This window comes from Prenolepis imparis, unplaced genomic scaffold (genome assembly GCF_030444845.1).
Source record: "Prenolepis imparis isolate NDT839.2.m4 unplaced genomic scaffold, iyPreImpa1.0 SCAF_6, whole genome shotgun sequence".
NCBI lineage: Eukaryota > Metazoa > Arthropoda > Insecta > Hymenoptera > Formicidae > Prenolepis > Prenolepis imparis.
In genome coordinates this window covers 14,577,850-14,595,204 of record NW_028141164.1, presented here as the reverse complement: position 1 = coordinate 14,595,204, position 17,355 = coordinate 14,577,850, and the positions used below count along the sequence as shown (strand labels likewise).

Below are 17,355 nucleotides of genomic sequence, written 5' to 3'. Positions count from 1 at the left end.
TTATAAAACCAAATCGTAAGTTATTAAGGTTTATTTATTTATTTATTTATTTATTTATTTATTTATTTATTTATTTATTTATTTATTTATTTATTTATTTTGTAGACCGAGCAGATCCTATATATTTAATAGTCTGATAGCAGATTAACGACAGAAAATGAGCTATCGTTAGGGTGCAAACCCTAATGCAGTGGAATAGCGTAACGTGGAACGAAAACGGAACCAATCGTGAGTTCAGATCTGCGTAATAAAAACTGCGGAACCGCGCTATTTCGCTGGATTTGCACCTTCAGTCTCTTTGGCCCGTATTCATAGTCGAATCTCAAATTAACACTTAAGAGGATCTTGATCAAGTCTATCTTATTCAATCCAGATCATCTTAAGATTAGTAGATTTCATAGTCGTGAAATAAGATGAGCTTCGTGAAGAAGTTAACGCTCAAGTAAATCTTATTTAATTTGAGATTGACTTGATGAAGACGTACTCAAGACTATGCTTATTCTCGAATCGGCTATTTCCGTAATATTACTATTATTCCTCCAATAGGAACACAGCATTTCCTCCAATAGGAACATTGCATTGGAGATACAATTATTTCTGTTATTACAGTAGTCTGTATTCTGTTGCGTATTATCGTGTGCAAGTATCATCGAAAAATAGGCTTATCCTTCATCGAAAATCTCGAGAATTAAACAGGTTTGAAATATTTATGGATAGAGAACAATGATATTTGAATTTTATTGAATAAGTTTTATTATTAATTATTATATTATTTACAGAATGTCATGTAAAGAGAAGCCTACTTCAAGTAAAAATAAACATTATTCATTAATGGAGAGAAAATTATTTTTACAGGTACTTGAAAAATATAAAAATGTAATAGAAATTAAAAAAAGTGACAGTTCAACATTAAAAGATAAAGACATTGCATGGGGTGAAATATGTCAAGAATACAATCAATCAGCGCTAATCTCTCAAGAGGTAAGAACTATAATTTAGAATATAATATACGCTTTAATACATTATCTTACACAATATTTTGATTATAGAGAACTGTGCAACAGTTAAAAAAATTGTGGGCAAATTTAAAGCAGTCTCAGAGAAATGCCTTAACGAAAGAGAAACAGTCGCGTCTAGCAACTGGTGGAGGACCAGAAGAAGCTGAAGCAAATGTTGATCCTGATATCCTTAATATAGCACCACATCTGATGGAAAATGCACCTGTGCTATTTACATCAAATATGTCTGAAACAGAGATTGAAGGTATATCTACAATTAACTATTATTGTAACCTAAACACTTAACCTAACCTAACCTAACCTCTGAATTTTTTGCAATATAAATATATTAAATTTTTTCTGATATTAATGTTTTATTATCTATTTTATCAACTTCTATCTATTTCAGATATGCGCGAGTCTACATTTAACATAATATCTCCCTCACAGCACCGAACATTGCAGTAAGATTATAGGGAGGTTACAACCTTACATATTTAATAATCAATGTTACTGGTATATACCACTAACCTTACAATATAATCTTACGTTATAATATTATCGGAAGATTAATGGAACTTTATTTCAATATTTCAGTAATCTTACACGCAATTATGAAAATGAGATAATTGCGTGAAGATTACTGAAATATTGAAACAAGATTTCATTAATCTTTTGACAATATTATAATGTAAGATTATATTGTAAGGTTAGTAGTATATACCAACAACCTTACAATATAATCTTACGTTATAATATTATCGGAAGATTAATGGAACCTTATTACAATATTTCAGTAATCTTACACGCAATTATAAAAATGAGATGATTGCACGTAAGATTACTGAAATATTGAAACAAGATTTCATTAATCTTTTGACAATATTATAATGTAAGATTATATTGTAAGGTTGTTGGTATATACTACTAACCTTACAATATAATCTTACATTATAATGTTGTCGGAAGATTAATGGAACTTTATTTCAATATTTCAGTAATCTTCACGCAATTATCTCATTTTTCGGGTATACTAAAAATACGTAATATAAAACTATAAAATATCTTTTAAAATATTAATTAAATTTGATGTTTGCACATTTTCATATTTTCAAAATTATTTATTTATTAAAAAATTTAATTAAATTTAATTATAAAAATAATATATTATAAAATATTTTATTATAATATATTATAAAATAAGTATTTCTTCGTATTATTTATGTTTGATAAATTTTCAATATTTTATAAGTGTCATATTTATAATTATTTTATATTTATTTGCAAAAATATTTATTTTGTTTTAACTTTGTTATTCAAATTGCGCGCCAATTAATTTATTGAGCGCGCCAATTATAGCCACTGAACTACTTTCCTTTCTTTCTAGGCTGCGTTCGGAAACGTCACCCGAGTGCATTCCCTCTCTTTCTATATCACTGAGAGAGAAATGATATAGAAAGAGAGGGATTGCACTCAGTGACGTTTCCGAACGCAACCTAATGTGACGATTTTATTTATAATCGGACAAAGCCACGTTTTGAGGAAAAGAATACTTCGTATTTTGTGCATTATTTTGAGTGTGTGCATCGGTTCAACTCATCTGTGCATCTCTTCAATCATCATACTAAAAACTGGGTAATAAATAAAAATTGTATAAATATTTAACTATATAGATTTATGTATATTAAGAGGTTAAGTTAAGTTAGATTATCGTGCTTTCGGTATCTATAATAGCAATATAATATTTATTATAATTATTTATTTATTATAAATAGTTTATTTTATTATAAATATTTATAATGAATAGAATACATAAATATAAAATATATTCTAAGGGTCATCTTAGGCGTTTAGCTAAAATTGAGGCAGATTCGTATTCTTTTAGTAGAAGTTTATTATTACAGGCACAAACTTTGCCTTGCAATAGTTCAATGAATACAGATATAGAATGTAATAAAGAAAATACTGCAAATATGAGAAATATAGATGATGAAGTTACTTTTATATCACCAAATGAAGACAATGTAAATGACAACATATCGCAATCAAATTTAATTGAACATTTACATGAGTCCTTAGAAGCAATAAGCACAGATAATAATTTTTATTCTGAAACTATGAGTGATGAGTCTTTAAATAAAAATAAAAATTTCAAACAATCTGTAGCTGCATGGGCAATAAAATATGGAATCACACACTCTGCGCTGACACCACTGTTAGAAATTTTAAATTCTTATACAAATACAAAATTTCCAAAGGACTCTAGAACTCTTTTACAAACTCCTAGAAATATTACTGAGGTTATTGAAATGGGCAATGGTCAATATTGTCACTTTGATATTAAAAGTATTGTGGAAAAAATGATAATGGATATAAGAAAAAGTGGTAAAAAAATTTCTGTACTGGATTTATTAATAAATATTGATGGCATGACTATATCTCGGTCTTCAAACGGTTGTTTTTGGCCTATTCTTGTATCGGAAAATCTGTGTGGTAAAGTATATATTGCAGGACTGTATTATGGATATACAAAACCAAAAGATCCCAATGAATTTTTAAAAAGATTTGTATCAGATATAAAGCCATTAATAATAACAGGAATTAGTGTCAATGAAATAACAGTCAAAGTAAATTTAAGTGCATTGATTTGCGATACACCAGCAAAATCATTTGTTCTTTCAGTAAAAAGTCATACAGGGTTCTCTAGCTGTACAAAATGTATCATAAGAGGTGAATGGCATGGACGTGTATGTTTTCCTGGAATAAATAAAAATAGCTTACGTACTGATTCAGAACTGGCAGATAATAAATACATGGGAGAATATCAGCAAGGAGAATGTATATTAAAGGAAATAAACAATTTTGGATTAGTTTCTTGTGTGCCACTTGATTATATGCATTTAGTATGTTTAGGGGTGATGCGAAAATTAATAAGTTTATGGTTGAAACATGTATTTCCAAAAAGAATAGCTAATACCTTCTGTGAACGAGTTTCTCGATTACTCAAAAATATAAGATCAACAGTTCCATTAGAATTTAATAGAAGACCTAGATCTCTGAAAGATTATAAACAGTGGAAAGCTACAGAATTTAGAACTTTTCTTTTATATTTAGGGCCTATTGTTTTAAAAGATATATTAGACAGAGACATGTATAACAATTTTTTAACGCTTCATATTGCTATTTCAATATTATGTAATCAAACTTTTTGTAAGGAAAATTATTATTTAGATTATGCTGAAAATTTATTGAAACACTTTGTTGATTCTTTTGCAAAATTATATGATAAAGCACATGTATCTCCCAATATACATAATTTACTACATCTTGTTGCAGATGTAAGAAAATTTGGAATATTAGATAACTTTAGTTGCTTTAGGTTTGAAAATTATATGTCAACAATTAAAAAACTATTGAGAAAAGGAGACAAACCATTACAACAAATTTCAAAAAGATTTGGTGAAATTGAAAATATAAATGAAACATTTAAAGAAAAGACTCTGAATTATGAAATAAGAGGTTTTGAATTATATTTAGATAATAAACATTTTGATGGCCCTTTAGAAAACAATATTAAGAATATTAAAAGTCAATATAAAATGTTGTGTAATTTATTATATACAATCCGCTGTGATAAAAGAAATAATTGCTGCATATTAGAAAATGGAGAGTACATAGAAATAGAAAATATTATTCAGTGTGAAGATAAAACTATATTTGTGATTGGGAAAAAACTATTAAATGTAAAAGTTTTATATGATGTACCTATTCAGTCTTCACTTTTACAAATAAATATTGTAAATGAAAATTATGAAAATCAAACTTTAAATGCATGGGACATAAATTATGTAGCAGCAAAAGCTTGGAAAATTCCGTATGGCGATCAGTTTGTTATATGCCCCTTAATACATACATTTAAAAATAATTTATCTAATAATAATAGATAATATAACTATAATAGTTATAATATAAATAAGAGTGCTACCGGAAACACGAGCGAAATTTTCAAATCGAGAATCCTCGCCATACGGAGAAGGTTTTCGATTGGATAGTTGCTCGCATTTCCGATAACGCTCTTATCCGCGCTTTACTTGTAAATATAAAAATTATAAATATATTTTATAAATATATATAAGTTATAAATATAAATGAATTATAAAATCAGCATAGTTTAAGTATGTATATATACGAGTATAGAGTTCGAAGAATAGTTATAATTATTATTTATATAGTCCCGTTTGTTTATTTCTAAAAAATGAAATTTTTAGTTTATTCTGATCTTCTATATTAACGTGTGATTCTATCTTCACAAAACTTATCTACTTTAAGCAGAAATGGCCACCTCGAAAATCTACATTGTCGTAGAATTTAATGATGGCCTGGCAATAGTACCTTCATGTTGGTTAAACGAGAGTGAAATGAAATGTGCTTATCCCACTTTTCGGGATCCAACAAAAATAAAAAAGGCTGTTGCATCACAATTATCTCCTGAAGATAACTCAAACTGGAAAAAATATGATGTTTTCAAAATCTTCTATAGAACAAGTTAGATTTATTTTTCAAAAATTCGATTATGTACATTATTTATAAATATGTCGATTTTAAATATCCTTTTTATGTCTATCTATATTTTCAGATTTATATGAAAAAGCAAAAGAGAAGCTACTTATTGCTGAAAATATGTCAGATTTGACGGCTGACGAAAGCACAGAAAATGATGAAAACAGAAGATGCGTCAAAGAAAAGAAATCAAGACATATGCGAGCTAAAAAAATTTATTCTTCGTCAGAGGAGTGTGAATTTGATTCTGACGTTAGTGAGAAAACAACCAAATTATCACCCTTTCCTAAACTTACAAAAAAATCTTGTGTCACGAACAATAAAAAGATTTCTGCAAGTCAATTAGCTTCACCGCCATCAACACATATAGAACGCTCAAAATCTGAGTGCCAAATGAGTTCTGCTAAACATAATAAAAGTTTAGATAAAGAAGCGACAATAAATAATAGATACACAACAGAACGGAGATATTGTGACAATCTATCAGATGAAAATGGCAACTCGAAAACGACTGAAAAAGATAAAAATATCACGTGTACCGGAAGCAAAAACTTATTAATAACTGCAGAAAATGGTTAATATTTTTAAAAATTTTTTGAGAATATTTATGTATATTCAAAATTATTAGTTTATTACATCAGTATTTATTATATATAATAAGAGATAATAAGTAAGTGCGCACGAATCTTTTATTACCATAGCAAAAGAATTACAACACAGCGATCAAAAAAGCACTTTAGTTATTTTGCATTTTTAATTCATTTAATTTTTTAATGTTTTTAATTATTTTTATTTTTAGAATTTCAAAAAGAGGTTATAAGAAAATTACAATTGTTGTTTAACAAAATGACTGCTCTAGAAAATAGAATGATATTGCTAGAAACATCAAACATTATGCGGCATAGGGAGGAAGAAACAGTCGACAATACTATATTATATGAGGAGTATGATCTTCCATTACAAAATATGCAAGCATTAGAACGATTAGAACAGCTATTAAAAACTAGCTCATTTGCAGATAAAATGGTTAATATGTAGTTTTATATATAACATATTCATATATATATATATATATATATATATATATATATATATATGTACATACACTCACACAAAAATACGTGTACATACATAATACGTACACAAACCTAAAATCATATATATATATATATATATATATATATAGGTTTAATTAACAATATATATATATATAATTTTAGTTGATAATATTTCATATTTTAAATTAATAACGAATTTCTTCTTTTCTCTGGCTTGTCTCTAGGTAAACACGCTGAAACAAGTGGGTGGAGTGAATTTGTCCAATATAATCCCAAATATGTTAAAAAAGTTACTAAGCGACCATTTTGCACAGACTTTCAGTTATTTAGGACAACGAAACAAGAAAAATTTTAGTGCTCTAAAATTATGCTCAATTGTGAAGAGTGAGTATTACATGAAACTCAAACAATCGATTCTGCCATATTCAAAACAACAAAACATAGACGAGACTATCCTTATTCACAAATTGTTCTTAAAATATTTGAGTTTATAGAATAGAGTATTTCTAGTACCAGATTTGATGCTTTCAATAATGAAGTTATATTTATTTTCATATTAACATAATAAAAATTTTCCATAAAAATATTTGTAAAAATATTATATCAATATAAAATTATTCAGGAAATATATATGTTAGTACATATTTATATAGAGTTACTAATTCACACACACACAATGCATAGTTTACACAAAAAAGTTAAATAAAAATCTCAAAAATAAGTTTAGATAGTAATACATAGTAGTATAAAAAAATTTACTTATATGAAACACTTTATAAATATACATATATAATTAATGCATGAAAAATCTCAATATATTTGTTCAGGAAATATGTATACATATAACATTTGACATTATTATATTATATATGACAATTTGTTGGATAAAATCCTTATATATGGTGACTTTTTAATATTCAACATATCTTTATATAACTGTATACATATAAACTCCAAATTAGAATTCTATTAAAGCCTGCTTGAAATTAATCGAAAAAATAATTTTATTATCCATTTCGTTGAAACTTAGTTTGCAAAAAGTTTTTTTTTCACTCGCTTTTTTTCTTGCAAACTACTGATAATATATATCTTGATATTTTCGTTTTTATATAAATATAACGTTTTATTTAAGAATTATTGTAGGAAAATATTTATGTAAGTAAATATTTATTTTTCATACATATATTTTAGTATCATTATAGTAATATCGATTTTTTTCCTATTTATAGGAGTGATACGAATTCATAAACCGGAATCAAATGATACACAGATTGCTGAGTCAATATCGAGTTGGTTAATACACGCTAAGTGGTGAGTGCAAAGAGCAGAGTATGTATATATATATATATATATATATATATATATATATATATATATATATATATATGTAGATACATGTATATGTATATTCATTAATAATAATAAGAATTTTATTTGTTATATTAATATTACAATATTATAGTTAATCATATATATACAAATATTAAAAATTATAATAATTAATAAAAATAATAAAAATAGTATATTAAGAATTATAATTAATAAAAAGGAAAAAATACAATACACATATAACGCTTTTTATAATTACTCTAAAAAAATATATCACAGATAAATTTGTTTGAAAAATACACACATTAATTGGAGAAATTTTTATAGAACAAAAGCGAAAAAGCAACAGGAGCGTGAAGCAATCGACGAAGCAGAGAATGCGAACTGATGATGGAAAGATGCAATATATAATTCATATTAAGTCATATTAAAACTCATATTTAGTTTATTTTATATATATTGTAAAAGTTATATATAGTTTATATTATACTATTAAGTTTATTATCCGCAGTAGCGTTATTTCCGGGTGCTTTTTTTTCAATTTTCAATTTTCTAATTGGCTGGTTCTAAAAGTAAGAATCACGTTCGATTGCTACTTGAGCTGTTGAGTCTGTTGAACGCGGCCAATAAGTATTATTTTATTTCGTTCTAATTTTTATTTAAATTTTTATTTAATTTTTTAGTTTTAATTTTTCTTTAAATTTATTTAAAAATATAATGCAATTTTTTATATGTTTGTGCAAGGGGACTCAAAAAATTTTTGCGGAAGCATCCCAGTCAAATAAATTGTTACGCTACTGCGTTATTATTATATAAAAATCATTTATAATAACATATATATATAATGTTATATTAAAATAATATATAATATATAATATATAATTATATAATGATATATATATATAAAATATATATATTAATAATGTAATAATTATATATATATATATATTTATATATATTACATAATAAATAATATAAAACATATATATACAATTTTATAATTTTAAATGAATCTTTCATATATCCTAATAAGGTTACAATAATCTTAAATTGTAAGATTCCACAAAGATTAATAAATATGCCATTAACCTCCCAATAACATGTGCATGTTCGTCCAATCTCATTCCCTTAACATTCCAGAAACCTTATAGGACATGTTGTATTAATATTCATATTACATGCTAAGAATCTTTTAATTTGTAATATTAAAAGGTTCTTAGTATGTTATATGAATGTTAATACAACATGTCCTATAAGGTTTCTGGGATGTTAAGGGAATAAGATTGGACGAACATGCACATGTTATTGGGAGGTTAATGGCACATTTATTAATCTCTGTGGAATCTTACAATCTTACAATTTAAGATTATTGCAACCTTATTAAAATGTTGATGTGCTGTGAGGGCTACTAATGAGAATTTAGATACATTAGATCCCACAAACAATAAAGAAGATCTCATAAGTGATGAGAGTGATAAAATTATTGATTCACAAGGTATTTATTATTATTAATATTATTAATTGTTAATAATAATTAATATATTAAACATAAGTAATATGTTTAAAAACTGTTATCCGTAATCAAAATTTCAATGTTCATTACATTGACCTTTAAAATGAGCTAAGAAAGAATTTGCTATCTACATTTTTGTAGAAGATATATATATTTTTCATTTTCAATTTTATGATTATTTTTTACTTTTATTTTATTAATTTTTATTTGTGTGCATTTCAGATAAACGCAAGTTTGAATTAAATATATCTACAAATGACATAATAACAATATCAGACAATGAAAACAAAGATAATTTCACAAATAATAAGAGCGATCAAAAAATTATCGATACACATAGTTTAAAAAAATATAAACAGTCAATATATTCTAGTACTACAGATGTACAAAAAAGAAAGAGGAAATATATAAATCAAGATTTATCAGATGTAGAAGAAAACTTACGGATACAACGTATAAAACAAATAATGGGGCAAGATCAACAGTTAGCGTTTGTTAAACTAAGGCATGAAGAAAATATTGCCAAGATAAAAGAATGCCATTTTAAACAATTAAACGAAATGGAAACACAACATAAAAATATTGTGAATAATCAAGAAATAGAAATTAATAAAGCTAAACTGAAAATTTTAGAAAATCAATATTCAAACAAAGAAAATATTAATTTTAAATTGTGACATGATTCTATTTTTTTTTTTTCATATGTGATATATGAATATTTATGAAACACTGAGAAAAGGCTGTTATATTTATAGATTTAATTTAATATCGTAAGGTATGATTATATTATTTTTTTTTAGTTTTATATGTGATACTTAAATATTTGTTAAACACTAAAAGGCTGTTACAATTATAAAATTAATATTGTAAGGCATTATTCTATTTTTTTGTTTTATATGTGATACATGAATGTGTTAAACATTAAGAAAAGACTTATAATTAGATGTTATTTAATATAGTGAGGCAGGATTCTATTATTTTTTTTTTTTTTTAGTTTTATGTGATACTTAAATATTTGTTACACACTAAAAGGCTGTTACAATTATAGAATTAATATTGTAAGGCATTATTCTATTTTTTTGTTTTATATGTGATACATGAATGTGTTAAACATTAAGGAAAGACTTATAATTACAGATTTTATTTAATATAGTGAGGCACGATTCTATAATTTTTTTATGTGATATATATATGAATATTTAAAAAAAATATATATATTTGCATAGATTAGAAAAATTGAGTTTTGTGATTTGTTCGTGCAATTTTTTATTTTATTATAAACAAGTTTATACATAACGAACTGTGAATAAACTATTTTAAATGATGTTTTATGTTCCGAAATAATACATTAATTTTGTTATATCAATTAGTCTGTAACTTATAAATTACTTTATAAAATATTAACAGGTTAAAAAAAATAAATAAAATTTAACACAAATTGTTTTATTTATCTAAATATATATAATATTCCTAAATTACCTTAAGCCTAAATATATCTTATACCTATAAATAAAGAGAAAGTTAACTAGCGTTTTCGATTTTCATAAATAATAGAGAGCGACATAGTAACTTCTGATTCACAAGAAATTAATAAAACTAGTAACTAATAACTTAAAACTAATGTAAGAATGATTTAAAAAGTAATGAGAGAAATGATAAAAGAAGAAACGGGGTAAATAAAAACAATTCTTTTTATACAAGGTTTAAGATTTTATTGACCAACACTGACTAAGATTAATTCTTATATTATAAGACTTTATTTGGGAATAATCTCAATTCGAGATTTATTTCCCGACTCCCCTCTAACCCCCCTATAAAATTATAGGCGAGAAAAATATAGATCCGAAAGTCGCTGAATCGGGAATCGAACCCGAGACCTTTCGCTTGCCGGGCGACTGCTCTCTTCTTTTCTTTTTATGTTTGTCCTATCTAAAAAGCCGTTCAATTAAAAGATTTCGCATAATAAGTCCATCTCCAGGTTGCCAATGAGGCTGAGGCACAGGAACTTCATCGTTTATATTTTCTGCTTCTTCTTCTTCTTCTTCTAAATTATCGTTCAAAATCAATGACAAATTGTACAAAACAGCACATGCCACAACAATCGTTGTGGATGTTAATAATTTTGTACTCAATCCTTTAGATAAACACGGAAATCTGCGTTTCCAGATGCCGAAAGTTCTCTCAACAATTCTTCTAGTTCTCCCATGGATTATGTTATAACTGTAAAAAAATATATAATATATATCTAATATATAAATATATAATATATAATAAATATTATATAATAAAATTCTTTTATGTATGTGTGTGTGCGTGCGTGGCATTAATGAATCAAATTGTTATATCTTAATTATGTAGAATTATCTATTATCATCTATATTATTCATCTATTAATTATACATAAAAGAAAAAGATACAAAATTACAAATGTTATGTTTATATATTGTAGTTTTATATATTTACATGTATGTGTATATATGTATGTCTTATTTTTTATTACTATTTTTTACTGTTAATTTACTTTGTAATGCTTGATTATTGAACTGTTTAATGCAATAGAATTATTATTTTTATAATTATAGAATTATATATACAAACTTTATTTCTTCATCGGTAACAGGATTATTAATCGGCGTGAGCAAAAACGGCAATGAAGGATATCCACCATCACCGACAAGTATTCCGTTAAATTGTTGTCTATACCGCATATATATTCGAGAATTCTGAAATATTCGGCTGTCATGTTCACTTCCCGGCCATTCCGGGACAATATCCAATATTTCAGTACGCGGTCCGACAATAATCTGTAAATATAAATAAACAATTATAATGGAAGAAAATAAAATGTTTATGTCTCAAACATAATTGATAATATACTATAGTAAGATTATAATTTGTGCATCTTTTTCGTTCTTGCATACATGTTAGAAATAATTTTAAATCATTATGTTTTCAATATTAATTTGTATTTTGTTTAATATACATATATAATATATACCTGAACATTTAAAGAAAAATATCCTTTTCGATTGCGATATATTTCATCAACATTTTGAAACCTTGTGTGAGTTAATCTTATGTGCGTACAATCTATTGCTCCATCAATGGAAGGGAGTCCAATAGCTCCTGGACCATGCCCAAGTTCTTTGAATAAACGTTTAATTTCAGAGCGTGCTTGATCAGACATTGGCATTTTTATATATCTATTAATGTTACTTGCTATTAAACAAGAAACACGAAAAATGATTCTCGATATAGTAGGTTGTGAAATTTGTATAATATCACCCATAACAAGCTGTAACAATAAAATTTTTTATATTAATTTATACTATACTCTTATATTATTCAAAAATAAATAATTTGAAAAAACATATATATATATGTATATAAACTAACCTGGAAACTTGCTGTTGCATAGAATCTCAAACAGATCAATAATTGTAAAACAGGAGAGATTGGCAAACCGCGGTTATTAATTTTTGCCAATCCCTCTTCTATCAATGGTAAAATACCAAACATCACAGAATTTTTTGAAAAGCGAAATCTTTTTTTGAATTCTTGCCCATTATAAAATTCAAATGGATTTTGTTTATCACGAATGTAGCGTTTTGATGCACGAATTTCTTCATTATCTTCTTCATCATTTGAAAAATTAATATCTTCAATATCAAGATTTGCCAAATCCATTATGTATTATTTATTTACTTTTATCATAACCTTAATTCACTTTGCTTAAGTCCTCTTTGACCACGACTTGACGAAGATAGTCTTATTTAACAATATATATGTCAAATAAGACGATCTTGAATGGCTATGAATACATAACTAATAAGATTATATTAAGCATGTGCTTATGTCAAATAAGATATGTATATGAAACATATTAAGCGTTCAGAAATAAGATCATCTTCGACAAGTTAAAACTTGAGATTTTGATCAAGTCCTTACTCATTTTTCGACTATGAATCTAGAGGGCGTCTTAAGACTGTACTTAAAACGGTCTTAAATATGAGAACGGACTATGAATACGGGCCTTTGATGGGATTTGCTAATTTTCCGCCGCCAATCTGTCGTCAGACTGCGCTTGACAGGATCTGCTCGGTTTCGGCGGTCAAATTGTAGGTGTTGGTATATTCTGCCAGAATGCAAGCATAATGGTGATACAATTAATGTCAATCTGTTGTCATTCTGCTTTCATTCTGCTGACATTTTGCTATCAGGGTTAAATTCAGAGCGAAAAATCTGTGATTATAACATAATATTATTTTTATTAGTTGTTCAAGTCGCTAGTAGATAAATAATACGAGTTTAGAATAATTGACCAAAACTAGCTTGAAAATGATTTATTAACAATTCACGACGTTTCGACCATGTGGTTGTGGTCCTTTTCGAGTGAAATTGACGATCGTTCGTCATGACATGTTGCTTACTTCTTTTTAAGCTCTTTAACTTTGTGATTTCTACCATTTTAACGTACATAAATGTGACATTGTGAGATACAATTTAATCAACGTCTATTTTATATTCACTCGAAAAGGACCACAACCATATAGTCGAAATGTCGTGAATTGTTAATAAGCATTTTCAAGCTAGTTTTGGTCAATTATTCTAAACTCGTATAATATTATTTGCTTTCAGACAAAAATTAAATTTTTCGAGTAATGAAAAATGGATACATAAAAATGTGTCAGCTCAAGCCATTCCTAATGAAATTAATATAATGTTAGAAAAAAACATTCTTGTTAAATTAATAATAGTAAGTATGAATATAATATTACTTGTTGTAACTATTTAATAATTTTGAAGTTATTTGAAACGCGTACACTATACATATTACATCATAATATTAATAATGGATAATGATTGTAAGATTTTGAGAACAGCCAAAATAATTTATTTCAAATAGATATTATTTAGATATATTTTCAAAAAATAAAATAATTAATTTTAACATAAATAATTGGACAGTCATAATATGTGAGACCTCGCAACCAGAGAATGCAGATATTACAAATATATTGTAAGTAAACTTGTTCATTTAGTTTTGTTGAATTGTCATTTGTGTTCAAAACCAGTAATACGTAATTAACGATTAACATATTAATGATTTTTCAGACAAAATTTAGAAACAAATTTAAAAGCAGTGGTTGCCAAAAAAGAAGAACGAGATATAGAGTAAGTACTAAATAAACTTCTTACAATTTTTATGCAAACTCCAAATCCTCACAAGCAATGTGTTTATCTCGATGATCTTGACCTTGACGTATATTATAAAAGTGAAATTGCTGATTTATATCCACTTATTATGTCTTTCCTTTTGCGATATCTCGTATAGTTTTTGAAATATTTAATGAGAAATAAATCGTTAATAATTTCCTCGATGGAAAATAATTATTTGTATTTATATTAATAATGAAATATTATTTTATGTTATATATATTTTGTAATCAAATTGATGGTAAATGATTGCATTAACGGATATCTCGATGACCTTGAGGTTTGCATACATATATTGTAGCGGTGATTAACATTCATTTAAATCTTTCTCATCAATCTTAATTATTATTAACGATCGCTAGTCAGAAAAATAGGAGTAGTGGAAATGATCGACCAAAACTAGCAAATAATAAATTTATTTAAATTTCACGACGTTTCGACCATATGATTGTGGTCCTTTTCAAGTGAAACACTGAAACAAAATTTTTACATATCGTCGGTGACACAGAACACTTTTAGTATAAACAGGCCCAATTTACAAGAGATACCCATACTTACAAATAAAATTAGTTACAATTACATCTCAATTATACACGATTGTCATTGTACAGCATTTTTTTAAGTCAAAAAATTTTTTGAAAGTGCGAGACAGCACACAACATATCCTCCCAAAGGATCGTCACAGAATAATAGATTTCAAGTAAGGTTATTTACACGACCTTAATTATTTTGTTATAGACATCATTTAAACTCTCTGTATCCTTATGTGAGTTAATGTTATTATCAAGTTTTTTAATGTAAAACATTTCGGCTATCTCTCTCTTCCTTACATGTTTTTCAGTATGTAAAACATTATATTTATTCCAATCGAAATCATGTTTATGCTCAGAACGATGTTTACTTATAACAGAATGTGAAGTATGATGCAATTTTATATTATTTTATATATCTCTTAAATGTGGCTTAATATTAATTAAAACATATTAAATATATAATTGACTGAAGTTTATGTTTTAATACGACGTAAGTGCACAGATTATTTTCGAGATTCAACACAACCCAACCTTTAAATATCGAGATAAGCACATATGAAAAGATTGACATCCGGTTATCTACACCTTTGTTGCACACGATCACCCACACAGCACAAATGGCTGTTTGCCGACTGATAGTCGACATTTTTTAGTCAACTTGAAGTCGACATCTTAAGTCGACGTTTAGTCAACTATTTTTAGGATGGTTTATTGTCGACTTTAACTATTGACTGTAAGTCGACTCAAGGTCGACTATTTCAGAAAATTTAAAGTCGTCTTTCGGCAAAGCGAAAAGTCGACTATAAGATATCTTTTCGTCTTACCGAAAAAGACATCATAAAAATGATCTTTTTGGCCAATCTTTTCGGTCAATAAGTAGTTATTTTATATGTACCGCGTAAATACATGTGCTGGCAGAGCGTGTTGCATTAGTTCGAATCTGGTATCACTGCGAACTGCGACCTCTTTGTTCCCAGCGATCGAAGGAAGCGGGCGTGGAGAAATAGAGAGGTAATTATAATCCAAGATAATCTCACAATTAGTTTTAGTATATAATTAAAAATATGAAATAAAAGGTTATTAAGAAAGAATAGAGATTTACATATATTACAATATTTTTAACTCACACTAGCTCAATTTTCGGAAAACTTAAAATATAAAATTTAAGGTTATATTGGAAAAGCATGCAAAAATATCTTATTAATTGTTAGATACATGAACATTGTTATAAAAATAAAAATATATTTTATTAACTTTATTCAACTAATAGTTATTTTGCTAAGATCACAAAATTTTAAATTGTTAGCACATTAAATCATATGCTCTGCCACATGTCTGCTTCGCTACAAACTTTTATTATCTTTCTGTTACAGATATCTGTGGTATATGTGGTTATATGTAAAAGTGGTCTTTGCTGTTATATACGCAAGCATTTTGGTGTTATACGCAAGTGTTGATCTTTATTATTGCTTATATTGCAAGCCTTTCTCCTGTGGCACGACAAACTTTTCTGCTGTTATTTTAAGGTAAGTCATTTTTTATCAAATAAAACAAAATTAAATTTGTCTGCCACATGTCTGCTTCGCTACAAACTTTTATTATCTTTCTGTTACAGATATCTGTGGTATATGTGGTTATATGTAAAAGTGGTCTTTGCTGTTATATACGCAAGCATTTTGGTGTTATACGCAAGTGTTGGTCTTTATTATTGCTTATATTGCAAGCCTTTCTCCTGTGGCATGACAAACTTTTCTGCTGTTATTTTAAGGTGTCATTTTTTATAAAATAAAACAAAATTAAATTTGTGAAATTATATCTTTTAAGCAAAATTAAAATTAAAAACATTTGCACAACGTTGCTCGATTTCTTCCTTACAATTAAGCATATAACAATTTAAATCAAATTTTATCTTAAAATTTTTATTTGCACATTACAAATTTATTAGCAGATACTTTTTTTATTACACCCTTTGTTTATTATGCTTTTACTGCTTGTTTTTTTTTCAATATACTCTAGAGTCTTATCAATTATAGTTTTTGTTTTTTTACATTATATTAAAGTTATGAAAAAAGTATTACAAGTTGTCTATATCTAAGTGTGCTATATGAAGTTTGATTGGCCTATATTTTGCAAGTTGCAATTTTAAT

General features: G+C 26.5%; 2 protein-coding genes across 7 annotated transcripts; both read left to right on the top strand.

Annotated features, from left to right (window-relative positions):
* Positions 1-386: 386 nt before the first annotated feature.
* On the top strand, positions 387-1,598 carry LOC145937153 (myb/SANT-like DNA-binding domain-containing protein 3). The gene is made up of 4 exons (XM_083040038.1): positions 387-696; positions 780-981; positions 1,050-1,263; positions 1,408-1,598. Exons 2-4 carry the CDS (start codon positions 781-783, stop codon positions 1,464-1,466), a joined length of 474 nt encoding a protein of 157 aa, XP_082896164.1. The 5' UTR covers positions 387-696; position 780; the 3' UTR covers positions 1,467-1,598.
* A 626-nt stretch (positions 1,599-2,224) lies between these two features.
* On the top strand, positions 2,225-8,784 carry LOC145937151 (uncharacterized). 6 transcript variants are annotated; one of them, XM_083040035.1, is made up of 6 exons: positions 2,225-5,543; positions 5,635-6,132; positions 6,358-6,584; positions 6,841-7,000; positions 7,846-7,927; positions 8,273-8,784. In XM_083040035.1, coding segments are annotated over exons 1-6 (1,179 nt in total). In that variant the 5' UTR covers positions 2,225-5,332; the 3' UTR covers positions 8,274-8,784. The 6 variants fall into 6 exon arrangements, with proteins under 6 accessions (XP_082896161.1, XP_082896162.1, XP_082896160.1 ...); XM_083040036.1 differs by lacking the exons at positions 7,846-7,927; positions 8,273-8,784 and adding an exon at positions 7,749-7,774 and having other exon boundaries at positions 2,226-5,543; XM_083040034.1 differs by lacking the exons at positions 7,846-7,927; positions 8,273-8,784 and having other exon boundaries at positions 2,226-2,633; positions 5,328-5,543; positions 6,841-7,459.
* The last annotated feature ends 8,571 nt before the right edge of the window (positions 8,785-17,355 follow it).

What these genes read in the sequence shown, in the direction of transcription:
- LOC145937153 (XM_083040038.1), top strand. Translation starts at nt 781, where the DNA reads ATGTCATGTAAAGAGAAGCCTACTTCAAGTAAAAATAAACATTATTCA. An exon ending in CAGCGCTAATCTCTCAAGAG is followed by an intron (nt 982 to 1,049) that starts GTAAGAACTATA and finishes TTTTGATTATAG; the next exon opens with AGAACTGTGCAACAGTTAAA. An exon ending in GTCTGAAACAGAGATTGAAG is followed by an intron (nt 1,264 to 1,407) that starts GTATATCTACAA and finishes TATCTATTTCAG; the next exon opens with ATATGCGCGAGTCTACATTT.
- LOC145937151 (XM_083040034.1), top strand. Translation starts at nt 5,333, where the DNA reads ATGGCCACCTCGAAAATCTACATTGTCGTAGAATTTAATGATGGCCTG. An exon ending in CAAAATCTTCTATAGAACAA is followed by an intron (nt 5,544 to 5,634) that starts GTTAGATTTATT and finishes CTATATTTTCAG; the next exon opens with ATTTATATGAAAAAGCAAAA. An exon ending in GCTCATTTGCAGATAAAATG is followed by an intron (nt 6,585 to 6,840) that starts GTTAATATGTAG and finishes GCTTGTCTCTAG; the next exon opens with GTAAACACGCTGAAACAAGT.